At 41.6% G+C, this 13,958-nt stretch overlaps 1 protein-coding gene across 1 annotated transcript; it reads right to left on the bottom strand.

The window, feature by feature from the left end:
- Window positions 1-2,153: 2,153 nt before the first annotated feature.
- Window positions 2,154-8,266, bottom strand: si:ch211-218o21.4 (protein FAM107B). Its single transcript, XM_055891044.1, is given in 4 exon segments — window positions 2,154-3,238; window positions 4,248-4,389; window positions 8,107-8,239; window positions 8,242-8,266. Coding segments are annotated over 4 exon segments (414 nt in total). The 3' UTR covers window positions 2,154-3,124.
- Window positions 8,267-13,958: the final 5,692 nt, after the last annotated feature.

A 13,958-nucleotide genomic window follows, 5' to 3' on the forward strand; every position in this document is an offset into this window, starting at 1 on the left:
TACCTTTAATCATAGACTTGACTGTAGTAACGGTAAAATAGACTGGGCTTTGGTCTATCTGCACATCTAAAATCCTACTATGTGGATGGGACATTTCTGGAATGCTCAACTAGATGATCAAGACAGTCTAGGGTGCTATTTGCCCAAAGAGGTGAAGTATTGCTATGAGCTATACGACTGTACTTCTGATTCTAATTCTCAAGAGGAAAGTTAAAATACTCAGCCGTGAGGTCACTGAGGAGGACCAACAGTGGTAGGAGGATCGTCTGAAAGGGACTGACATGCAGGGATGTAACATAAGGATTTGGGGCACTGGCCAGCAGACCAGGATTTCTACTAGCCCGGGTAACATTCAGGTCCTAAATCAGCGGCATACAATGTTTGTAAGGGCAAAATTTCACTAGTGTGTCAGGCTAGTTTGGCATATTGTCTACCTGCCCAGTCTGAAAAGTACTAGCCTCGGGCTAGCTTAATTTCCATCCCTGCGGACATCGACAGTATGTATAGGTGTAAGGTTACAAGGTATCAGCATGTATGATAAACAGAGTAGCAGCACCGTAAATTAAGATTGTATGTGTGTGAGTGTATATAGACTCACTATAAATGTGTGTTCATGTTATGTGTGTGTTGGAGTGTCAGTGAGTGTGTAGAGTCCTGTGTGTGTGCATAAAAAAAGGGTAAACTCAGTCCATGTAGCCGTTTTGTTAGCTATTTAGCAGTCTTATGGCTTCAGGATGGAAACAATTCAGGAGGCTGCTGATGTCAGACTTTATGCACCGGTACAGCTTGCCGTGCAGAGGCAGAGGGAGCGGTCTATGGCGTAGGTGGTTGGAGTCTTTAATGATTTCCCGGGGTTACAACACTGCCTGATATAGAGATACTGGATGTCAGGGCGCTCGGCCCCAGTAATGTACTGAAATGTCCGCACCACCCTATGTAGCGCCATGCGATAGAGGGCAGTGCTGTTGCCATACCAAGCAGTGATGCAGTCAGTCAAGATGCTCTCAATAGCGTAGCTGTAGAACTTTTTGAGGATTTGAGGGCCCATGCCAAACCTTTTCAACTATTTTAAGTCCTTAGTGATATTGACCCCGAAGAAGCTTTGGACCCCCTCCACTGCAGCCCCGTCGATGTGGACGTGCCTGCGCCCTGGAATACCGTCCGGCCCCGTGGCCTTGCAAGTGTTGACCTGAATAAATACCTTACTTACATTGGCCTTGGAGAGGGAGATTGATCACCCGGTCCTCTAGTTCAGTGGGGGCCCTCACGCATGGTATGGTGTTGTTATTGTCGAAACGTGCATAAAATGCGTTGAGTTCGTCTGACAGAGGCATCGTTAGGCAGATCACGGCTGTGTCTTCCTTTGTAATCCGTAATGGACTGTAGCCCCTGCCACATGCAATGGGTATTGGAGCCTGTTTAATAGGATTGCACTTTATTTCTATTGTCCAGTTGTTTGTTTGATGACTCCGCTGAGGCCGTAGCGGGACTTCTTGTACTTGTTCCTGTCCTCAGCCGTAGCCTCAGGGTTGTCTGCCCTGTAATAATATGGTCAGTTACTATAGACATTGGCTCGAACCTAGGTTGGGCCTTTAGCTTTCGAGAAAATGAAAGCTGCAATATGTAACATTTTCGGCGCCCAACCAAATTCTCATAGAAATGTGAGTTGTAGATCTGTCATTCGCCTTGAAAGCAAATCTAAGAAGCGGTAGATATGTTCTATTTGTGTTTTTTCTATGCTTCCCATTCTTAAGTTTGATTTGTGCGTTTTTTACTTTCGGTTTGGTACACCAGCTTCAGCTGAAAATACAATATTTTTTGTTATGGAAGAGATATATCACAAAGGGTTAGATGGTACAATGATTATTTAAGCTATACTTGCTTGTTTTGTCACATAAATTAAAATTAGTCGAACTACTAGAATTTTTGCAACCAGGAAAAGCAATTTCTGCATAGTGCATCTTTAAGGAAGAATTTTTCACCTCTCTCCTTGGGTGCGTTCAAACGGATCACTTTTGTCAAGGTGACCATCATTGGCCACTTAAAACTGCAATATTTAACGTTTTGGGCGACCCAACAAAATTGACATAGATAGGCTACTCAATGCATCAAGGAGCTTAGTTCCTATAGGCTACATTTCAATGACTTATAACTAATACAAACTTGTATCTTTATTTATTTAGCTTACAAGGTATGTCTATTGTCTACAGTGTCAAATGCCAACACACTGTATACTGTAAGTGCAATAGTTCAGAAACATCAGATGCATAACTACAGGGCCGTTCAAAAGCATTAAAAATACCGTTAGGTACTGTAGAATAAGTGAACACAGTAAATTATTCATGGGAATAAAGAAACACAAAATATACCATTATTTAGAGTTAAATTAAACATTTAGGAACACAAGTTACTTCATTAATTGACATGCATGATATAGCACCTGCCGTTCTCTACAACAATATGTTAAAAATGAATATTTAATTTGTCAAGTTTTTCAAACCCAATATTTTCATTTGTCTGACATGGGAAAAAGTAAAAACCCAAGTTTTCCCCCCATCTGACTGAAAGAAACTGATGGAAACACATGCCTAAACTCACAATACTGACATTGGCTAATTTGAGCTCCACAGCAAAAAGACAAGAAAAAGGTACTGTATACATGATCAAACTCAAAGGACAACATCTACAAGTGTCTTTTTTATACTGCATTTTCCTCCATTCTAAAGTACCGTTTTATATCCGCAATTGACTGAATACTGTCTTGAGTCCTAACATCACAACCATAGATCCACACCCTTTTGACTGATCCATTGAACAGCAATATTGTTTTTTTATTCCCCCACAACTAGTTCAAATGAGAACATTTGTCGATGTTTCTCCTTGGTTTAAAATATTTCCATGTTCAAGGTATCCTTATGCCTTCAAATCGTACCAGTGATATTGTTTGAGTTTCTGACTCTGCACACAAACGCATTATTGTCAATGTGTGGGACAGTGTAAGGAAGCCATTTTGGAGAAGTTGGGAGAGAGTCAATGCTGATTTATGTCCTTTCTCAGGCAACATACAGTACAACAGTCTACTCTGTCTCAGTCAGTCTATTCCAAGCCCATCCACGCAACCAACTCAAGAGTTTGTGGCCTTGTGGAAAGCCTGGATCTTTTTCAGGTTCTGTCGGACTCGGACAAACTCCAACAGCTGGGCCTCCTCCTGCACTTTCTCCCCTTCGTGCTTCTCCCTCTGTCAGACAGGAGAAATGGAAACAACACCGCTATAGCATATCAATTCAAACTTTAAAGCATTTTACCGAACGATAGAGACAATATGCATTTTGTGTCAGTTTTGTTGAATGAAATCTGTTAGACATGAGTTGGGAGCTGTGTCAGGGTCGTGTTCATCAGGGCACACAACGGAAAACATTTTACAAACCAATAACCAATAACTAGCCTACTGATTTAGCTGCACTAGTTATGTCTAGGGGTCTTAGGCACGGTCTGCATGGTCTGTAACCTGATTTGATGTGTGCATAAAGGTGAGAAGCAAGCATATGCTACCAGGTGTTGAATGCAGTGGAGGCTGCTGAGGGAAGGACGGCTCATAAGAATGGCTGGAACGGAGCAAATGGAATGGCATCAAACAACATGGAAACTTATTTAGCTCCAGCCATTACCATGAGCCTGTCCTCCCCAATTAAGGTGCCACCAATCTCCTGTGGCTGAATGCATGTACCCGGTTGACAACAACCTTACCTTAGGTCCAGGGCTAGCTCAGTCATGACTCCCATGGTCGGCCAGTCCAAGCAGAGTATTGTGTTCAGATGGTGACAAAACATAAATATGTATAAAAAGTAAAAAATACTAGAGGCATGCCGAAAATGAAAGGTAATGCAAAACAAATAGAGAAAGGCTGAGAGGCATCCTGCCACCTCTCTTACACTGAGTCACAATCACCTTGATTGGCCCAACCTGTTGTGTTTATGAAGGCTTCCTGGCAGAGCACAGTCCTTGACCTGGTTGGTGCTGGGATGGAGTGTGGCAGTGTATCCTGGTAGTGTATTGCCTGCCTGTGTGCTAACACTAAACTACCCCCGCCCATACGATAACAAATGGAACATTCGGGTTTCTTATTGGACAAGTACACATAGTCCCTCCCTGTTTCAGTCTGCTTTCTTCCGTTTGTTGCTCAATGAACATGACCCAGGTGTGGGCTGTGTGAGATGGGATAGGCTACCGTAGTGTTCCCCACTCACCTCAGTGTTTTTCTGCTGGCGTTTCAGAAGCACCTCCTCCAGGGGAGTCCTGGCCTGGTCTCCCTCCTCTTTCTGAGTCTGCTCCTTCTTACGCCTCTCAAGCACCTGCTGCAGCTCAGGCTTACTGCACAGAGCCTTACCCCTGGGCCCATAGACGGAGAGAGGGGGAGGGAGAGAAGAGAAGGGGGAGAGGGAGTGAAGGAGGTGGGGAGAGGGGAAAGGAGAGCATGAAGGACATGCTGTAGCTACAGTAGGACATAGAGTACCACAGGAAGAGTCATAATACCCATAAAACCTAGGAAATGGTGCAAATCGTTTTTCCACCATTCATGTTTCCCATAGGGGATATTAGAAACACTTAAAATAAGGGTTGTGTTTTCTGTAGGCTTACCCTGAGTGACTTTTTAATAACCGTGTAAATCTCTCTAGGACAAGGTGACTTTTTTAGCAAAATATTCACCTGTATTTACCCCCCAAAACTGAAATGCTAATTAGATGCTAATGTGGCTATCATACTGTAAATAACTGAAAATGCCATGATGATCTGGACGAGATTGCTGAATCGAGGCAAAGGTAAAAAAAAAAAAAAAAACTCTGGATTAACTACCTAATGTTAGCTAAATTTACAAATTGGCAAGATTTCTTTAAATTGACAATTCTGTGAACTGTCTTGTGCAAGTTTTAATTGACACAATACCTCTTAGCAAAGGTGTCAGCTAGAGTTGACGTGCAGGAGCTTGCAGGGATTTGTAGTCTTGCATGATATCTACTTTGATGCTAATTAGCATTTTCGAATCTAAGAGTATATAGAGTCAAACATATTGATAAAGTCAACTTGTTCAAAATAGATTTACATGGTTATCAAAACATCATGCCAGGGTAAGCTTACATGAAACAAAGCCCTTATTTTAAGTGTTTCTAAAATTCCCTATGGAATAAAATGAATGGTGGAAAAATAATTGGAACCATTTCCCTGTTTGAACGCTAGGTTTTATGGGTATTATGACACCGCCACTGTCAGGCACTATTGGTCCTTTTCAGTCAAAACAGGTAACCTAGGAAGAACTATGTGGGTGTACCCAGACTCCTTAATACACATAATGTATATAAAAGTGGGTGTACCCAGAGTCCTTAATACACATAATGTATATAAAAGTGGGTGTACCCAGAGTCCTTAATAAACATAATGTATATAAAAGTGGGTGTACCCAGAGTCCTTAATAAACATAATGTATATAAAAGTGGGTGTACCCAGAGTCCTTAATACACATCATGTATATTAGTGGCTCTGTGTGCACCTTATGGGTTCATTTTGGCTTGAGGATTCGCTGGGTCTGTTGGCAATGGTGGAAAAAGTATCCAATGGTCATACAGTGCGGTGAACAAGTATTTGTCCCCGTTCTGATTTTCTCTATTTTTGGATATTTCTTACACTGAATGTTATCAGATCTTCAACTTAATATTAGATCAAGGGAACCAGAGTGAACACATATCAAAACATTTGCATGCTTACATGTATTCCATTTATTGAATAAAGTTATGTAACACCGAATGCCCTTTGGGGTTTAAAAAGTAATTGCCCCCTTACACTCAATAACTGATTGTGCCACCTTTGGCTGCAATGACTGCAACCAAACGCTTCCTGTAGTTGTTGATCAGGCAGGACATGGGTCCCGTTATGGCTGACGAAAACCAAACACTGAAATCCGCCGTAAAAATCTAATACCAATGGTCAAGCATGGTGGTGATAGTGTGATGGTTTAGGGATGATTTGCTGCCTCGGGACCTGGATGACTTGCAATCATTGAAGAACTATGAATTCTGCTCTGTATCAGGAGAATGTCAGGCCATCCATGTGTGAGCTGAAGCTGAAGTGCAGCTGGGTCATGCAGCAAGAAGATCATCCAAAACACACAAGCAAGTCTATATCAGAATGGCTGAAAAGCAGCCCATTTTAAGTTTTGGAATGGCCTAGTCAAAGTCCAGACCTAAACCCGATTGAGATCTTGTGGCAGGACCTGAATTGAGCAGTTCATGTTCAAAACCCTCAAATGTCGTTGAATTAAAGTAGTTCTGCATGGAATGATAATTCCTCCACAGCGATGTGAGAGACTGATCAACAACTACAGGAAGCATTTGGTTGCAGTCATTGCAGCTAAAGGTGGCACAATCAGTTGAGTGTAAGGGGCAATTACTTTTTTACACAGGAGCATTGGTTTTGCATAACTTTGTTTATAAAATAAATAAATAAATAAATGATCAAAATGTTATGTTATTTGTTCACTCAGGTTCCCTTTATCAAATATTAGGTATTGGTTGAATATTTAAAAAGATTCAGTGTACAAAATATGCAAAAATAGAGACAATCAGAAAGGGGGCAAATACTTTTCACATCACTGCACTTGAGAAAAAGTAAAGATACCTTAATAGAACATGTAAAAGTGAAAGTCACCCAGTAAAATACTACTTGAGTAAAAGTCTAAAAGTATTTTGTTTTAAATATACTTAAAGATGCACTATGCAGAAATTGCTCCGCCATATCCAGGTTGCTAAAATTCGAATAGTTCACCTAATTTCATTTTATGTGACAAAACAAGCAAGCATAGTGAGTGAAAATATATTTTCCATAACCAAAAATATTGTATTTCCAGCTGTTTGAAGCTAGAGTACAAAACTGAAAGTAAAAGACACAAAATGAAACTTAAGAACGGAAAGCATAGAAATAGTGCACATAGAACAGAAATACCTCTTCTTAGACTTGCTGTCAATGAGAATGACAGATCTATAACATACATATATGTGAATGTGTTTGAGTCACCCAAAAACATATTGCAGCTTTAAGTATCAAAACTTAAAGTAAGTGCTATAAATAATTTCAAATTCCTTATATTAAGCGAACCAGACGGCACGATTTTGTAGTTTTCTTTTTTAATTTACGGATAGCCAAAGGCACACTCCAACATAATTTACAAACGAAGCATTTGTGTTTAGTGGGTACGCCAGATCGGAAGCAGTAGGGATAAGTGAATGAATTGGACCATTTTGCTGTTCTGCTAAGCACACGAAATGTAACTAGTACTTTTGGGTGTCAGGAAAAATGTATGGGAGTAAAAAGTACATAATTTCTTTAGGAATGTAGTGGATTGAAAGTCATGGTTGTAAAAAATATAAATAAAGTAAAGTACCGATGTCCCCAAAAACATAGTGGTACTTCAAAGTATTTTTACTAAGTTACTTTACACCACTGCCTATTGATGATGGAAAGACAGTGAAGAGGTTAGAGGTACACTCAGAAATAGGAATGAGAGTTTTCATGACCAAATAACCTAAACTTTGAATTCTTCAAATGTATGTAGCAAACATTTGTTTCTAATGGCGATTTAAGGCTTCACTTTCACAAATCATTCGCACCAATGGCACAGTGACTGATTCAAGCTTTACAGTATTTGATATCAAGATGTTCGCGGTGGGTGGGGTCAGGTCAGCCATTGTTTAAGACAATATCACTTTACTCTGGTTTGGGCTCCCCGTGGCCTAGAAAGAAACAGAGCACCATAGATAAAGGGTATACTATTGCAGTCTGTGAGATTCCGTCATTCATATTTGATGAATCAACCATGGGAGAAGGGATACTCAGGTGAAAGGTAGTTTAGCTCTGCTTTCCAGAGGTTACCAAATAAGGCACCAAATGAAGGAAATAGGGAGGGACTAATACCTGAAATTGTCCAATAAGAAACACTTGTTTTCATTTTCTGTTCCAAAGCTTTTTGCTGCGTTTTGCTACAGTGTGCCCTAATGAGAGTTTGTATGTAAAAGGAAGGAGCTTATGCACTCCCCTCATCTCTATGGTGGTCCCTACTTTTTGTGGGCTAAGAGCAGTTCCTTATGCAGCTCATGATGGGTCCTGGAGGCTTTGATAGGGTTGGCCTGTGGCCCCGAGGGGCCCTCGGCCGAGCAGTTGCGGTTGAACTCTGCTTTGATGCCATTATCTGGAAATACAGTACAGACAGTGTCAACATCCATTTATGACTAAACTATGACCATCATGTGCCTGCTGAAGAGGCTGGTGGAATGGAATTAATGGAATGGAATCAAACACGTGGTTTCCATATGTTTGATGTGTTTGATACCGTTCCATTGATTCCATTCCAGCCATTACAATGAGCCCGTCTTCCTATAGCTTCTCCCACCAGCCTCCACTGGTGCCCTGTTATAGTATACCTGATGAAATGTTCAATAGAAATACATGCAAATGTATTGTGTGAAGCAGAAACCTTTCACTGATGTGTGATGTACAATCTGAGTATACCCGATACAGCTATGAGTTTATAGAATCCAAATGGGACAGTGTAAAGTCCATGGAGAATAAGAGCACCTCCTCCCAGCTGCCCACTGCACTGAGGCTAGGAAACACTGTCATCACCGATAAATCTACGATAATCGATCATTTCAATAAGCATTTTTCTACGGCTGGCCATGCTTTCCACCTGGCTACCCCTACCCCGGCCAACAGCTCTGCACCCCCTGCAGCAACTTGCCCAAGCCCCCACCACTTCTCCTTCACCCAAATCCAGACAGCTGATGTTCTGAAAGAGCTGCGAAATCTGGATCCCTACAAATCAGCTGGACTAGACAATCTGGACCCTCTCTTTCTAAAATTATCCGCCTTTTCAACCTCTTTCGTATTGTCTGAGATCCCCAAAGATTGAAAAGCTGTCGCGGTCACCCCCCTCTTCAAAGGGGGAGACACTCTAGACCCAAACTGTTATAGACCTATATACATCCTGCCGTGCCCTTCTAAAATATTTGAAAGCCAAGTTAACAAACAGATCACCGACCATTTCGAATCTCACCGTACCTTCTCCACTATGCAATCTGGTTTCCGAGCTGGTCATGGGTGCACCTCAGCTACGCTCAAGGTCGGAAGCGATATCATAACCGCCATCGATAAAAGACAGTACTGTGCAGTCTTCTTCATCGCCCTGGCCAAGGCTTTTGACTCTGTCAATCACCGCATTTTTATCGGCAGACTCAATAGCCTTGGTTTCTCAAATAACTGCCTCGCCTGGTTCACCAACTACTTCTCAGATAGAGTTCAGTGTGTCAAATCGGAGGGCCTGTTGTCCGGACCTCTGGCAGTCTCTATGGGGGTGCCACAGGGTTCAATTCTCGGGCTGAGTCTTTTCTCTGTATATATCAATGATGTCGCTCTTGCTGCTGGTGATTCTCTGATCCACCTCTACGCAGACGACACCATTCTGTATACATCTGGCCCTTCTTTGGACACTGTGGTAACAAACCTCCAAACGAGCTTCAATGCCATACAACACTCCTTCCGTGGCCTCCAACTGCTTTTAAATGCTAATAAAACTAAATGCATGCTCTTCAACCGATTGCTGCCCGCACCCGCCAGCCCGTCTAGCATCACTACTCTGGACGGTTCTGACTTAGAATATGTGGACAACTACAAATACCTAGGTGTCTGGTTAGACTGTAAACTCTCCTTCCAGACTTACATTAAGTATCATCAATCCAAAATTAAATCTAGAATCTGCTTCCTATTTCGCAACAAAGCCTCCTTCATTCATGCTGACAAATATACCCTTGTATAACTGACTATCCTGCCGATCCTTGACTTCGGCGATGTCATTTACAAAATAGCCTCCAACACTCTACTCAGTAAATTGGATGTAGTCTATCACAGTGCCATTCGTTTAGTCACCAAAGCCCCATGTACTACCCACCACTGCGACCTGTATGCTCTCGTTGGCTGGCCCTCACTTCATATTCGTCGCCAAACCCACTGGCTCCAGGTCATCTATAAGTCTTTGCTTGGTAAAGCCCCGCCTTGTCTCAGCTCACTGGTCACCATAGCAACACCCACCCGTAGCACACGCTCCAGCAGGTATATTTCACTGGCCATCCCCAAAGCCAACACTTCCTTTGACCGCCTTTCCTTCCAGTTCTCTGCTGCCAATGACTGGAACGATTTCCAAAAATCACTGAAGCTGGAGACTTATATCTCCCTCTCTAACTTTAAGCATCAGCTGTCAGAGCAGCTTACCGATCACTGTACCTGTATACAGCCAATCTGTAAATAGCACACCCAACTACCTCATCCCCATATTGTTATTTATCTTATTGCTCTTTTGCACCCCAGTATCTCTACTTGCACATCATCATCTGCACATCTATCACTCCAGTGTTAATGCTAAATTGTCATTATTTTGCCTGTTTATTTCCTTACCTCCCTACTCTTCTACATTTGCACACACTGTACATAGATTTTTTCTATTGTGTTATTGACTATGTTTGTTTATGTGTAACTCTGTGTTGTTGTTTTTGTCGCACTGCTTTGCTTTATCTTGGCCAGGTCACAGTTGTAAATGAGAACTTGTTCTCAACTGGCCTACCTGGTTAAATAAAGGTGAAATCAAAAATCAAAAATCAAAAAAAGATGTAGAAATAGTATCGGGAAAAACTGACCTCTGTTGTTGTGGTAGTGGGTGTGTGAATGGGCGTTGTGGTTAAGCGTTCTGGTCCTGAGGCCAAGGTTGGGCGTTCTCGGGAGGGCCGGGGGGTGGGGGGGCATGTTGGGGCTATTGCGGGGAGACGGGGCGCTGTTGGACATCTTGGCCAGGGGGCTGTGGGTCAGGTCAGCGGCTCTGGCGTAGCAGTGGGGGTCGGAGCTTGCAGGGTGGGGTGGGTCTCTGGACACGGCTCTCAGGGCGCACACAGGCTTGAGGGAGGACAGCACCTGAGATTTTGCTCGCAGCCACAGCTCCTGCTGCATGCTGGGACCCTGCGGGAGGTCCGTTTGAGGGAGGGATGATGATAGGTGGGTGCAGAGAGGAGAGACAGATTGAAATGATAGAGGGGGAGAGGAGATAGGGTAACCCTAAAGCGGAAATCAATAATTCATTCAATCTAGTGGGCAAATGCATTACCCATTCAAATGGATGGTTAGGAAAGAAGGACAACATTGACACTGCGATGACTGTGATGAATGAGATATGACAATATTGGCATCAACTTGTTGAATCAACGTTGTTTCCACGTCATAAAAAATACAATAATAATCTATGTGATGACGTTGAATCAACGTGTAAAACTGATTGGATTCGCAAAAAGTCATGAAATAATGGAATTTCGTATTTTTTTCACCCAACTTTTGACCTAGATCCAGTGACATGGTGACATTTTCTCATAGCCGCAGGAAGTAGTCTGAGGGAGGGAGGCAGACTTTTTTTTGTTGCCTCGCTGAAGACATTTATATCGGGTCTGCTAACACAGGACTAGTAAAGGCCCAGTGAACTACTTTTGCGTTGTTTTTGTTACTAAATGTATTTGAGTGTTTACCAGAATTTGTAACTTCAGTCGGATAATTATCTGTACAAAACAGTTCATCTGATAATACTTGTGGAATATAAAAATACTTGAAATATGTTTTCCAGTTTATTTTAATATTTTGCAAATGGAACTTATTTCTATGTGAAAACTGAAATGGTCTTTTCATTCCTTTTCCATTTTAGTAGATACTCTTATCCAGAGCAACTAACAGTAGTGAGTGCATACATTTTCATACTTTTACATACTGGTCCCCCATGGGAATCAAACTCACAACCCTAGCATTGCAAGTGCTATGCTCTACCAACTGAGCCACATCATCACATCAGATGATCACAAACCACTGGATGTACTCAATTACTGTATTGTGCATATTTTCTTCTTCATGGTGATGGAAAGTCTACAGGTACAAACCTAGATGACCAGTCTATGTCCAGTACAGTAATGTACATTTACATTGGTTTGTAAGGAGGGTAAATTAATATCGCACATAAAGTGGTTGTTTTCCATGTTATTTGATCAAGAAAAATATTTTATTTGATGTGGATGTTGTGTCTTTGCCCATAACTGCACCTTTTGATGTAAATGTTTGAGCAGGGGCGCAACTTTGGTTTTAGAAGTGGGGGGGGGACATAATATATTTTTTTATCCAGTCAGATAAACACTCCAAACAGCCTACCCGACTGCTCGGAGGCGTCCACATGGTCCTAAAGCACACCGTTGCCTAGTTTTGTATCACATTCCAATGATAAAATTGGGGGGAAAAAAATGCAATTTCAGAATGTGGTCCCCAGTGAAAGTTGCAGCCCTGTGTTTGAGGACAGGGTTTTGTTCTTTCTGGATTCAATTAATGACAATAACAGAGAAAGGGACAGGGCAAAAGCTCATCCAATTCCAAATACTGAATCCTGCAAGATACTGTTCTTAATTATACAACTACCTTTTTTGCCAAAGCAGATGCAGAATAGTTTTTGTTGTTGCCCGCCCTACAGATGTCTATATGGGCCACTAATACTAGTAAAGGTCCAGTGCACTACTTTGATTTTTTAGGGCAGGGGTGTCAAACTCATTCCACGGAGGGCCTTGTGTCTGCAGGTTTTTGGTTTTTCCCTTCAATAAAGCCCTAGACAACCAGGTGTGGGGAGTTCCTAACTAATTAGTGATGTTAATTCATCAATCAAGTACAAGGGAGGAGCGAAAACCCGCAGACACTCGGCCCCCCGTGGAATGAGTTTGACACCTGTGTTTTAGGGGGTGCCTTACTTCCAGCAGATATGCATTTTCTGCTGATTTCACTTTTGTGAATCTAAACTAGATGTTGAAATGACATCTGTGCCAAGTGGGAGAAATCAAATCTATTGAGTCAGTGAGTGAGGATTTAGATCCATTTACACAACTATTTTAAATCAATTGTAAAAATACATTAAAAAATAGATATATTCTAAGCCTGATCACAACTGGCTGGCAACATCACATCTCAATTCAAACACAAGGACAGTTGACTATAGTACAATGCATACACAAATGTACACATACGTCAAACCTGAAAGAATTTTGTTGTATAGATCTAACAATTGTAGCTATTTTGGTAAACATTCTGAACATAGCAACAGAGTAATCACTCAGTAAATTATTTATTTTGTATACAAAAGGTAAAGTAATGGGTTATGACAAAATACTATACACAAACGTGACTTTCAACCCATTGCAGGACTGCTTTTCCAACACTTTCTAGTTTTAACAATTTGTTGTATCCTTGGCCATTTTTAGCATTTGCTTGAATTGATAACCTTGATTACACACCATTGATTTAACAAAAACGGACCAGAACTTGTGCACAAGTTCCTAGAACTAACTACTCTAGAAAGAGGCTGAATTGTTAATTCCCACCTACCTGAACTGTGCCACTGCTTCATGAAGAAGCTCTCGTCTGAAAACAGTAACCATCACCTCTACCTGATTGACAACGATACTGTTGTGTGCAGTCACCTGAGAGCAGTGAACATGCTACTCTCATTTCCCAAGCTGTCCTCAAAACTGCACATCCTAATTATCGACACACGAGGGCACAGTTTCACTCAAGCTATGGTTAGAACGTGTAATAAAACAATGACACACAATTAAACATTTGAAAGGGTAAAGGCTGTGACATGACAGGTGTTTAAGTATACCAGTGTTAAGCATTTTTACTGTGGAAATGAAAAGTTTGTCCACTCTAAAATCCACAGTGAAGATAGATGGCAGATCACATGACGTTGGATAAAATGTCAAATTCAAAGGTTAGTTCAATCTCACTGGACTAGAGAGAAGCAAGTCATACACTAACTATACACTGATGAGAAACAAAGTGAAAATAACAAGTAA

Source organism: Salvelinus fontinalis, chromosome 31 (genome assembly GCF_029448725.1).
Source record: "Salvelinus fontinalis isolate EN_2023a chromosome 31, ASM2944872v1, whole genome shotgun sequence".
In the NCBI taxonomy this organism is placed as follows: Eukaryota; Metazoa; Chordata; class Actinopteri; order Salmoniformes; family Salmonidae; genus Salvelinus; species Salvelinus fontinalis.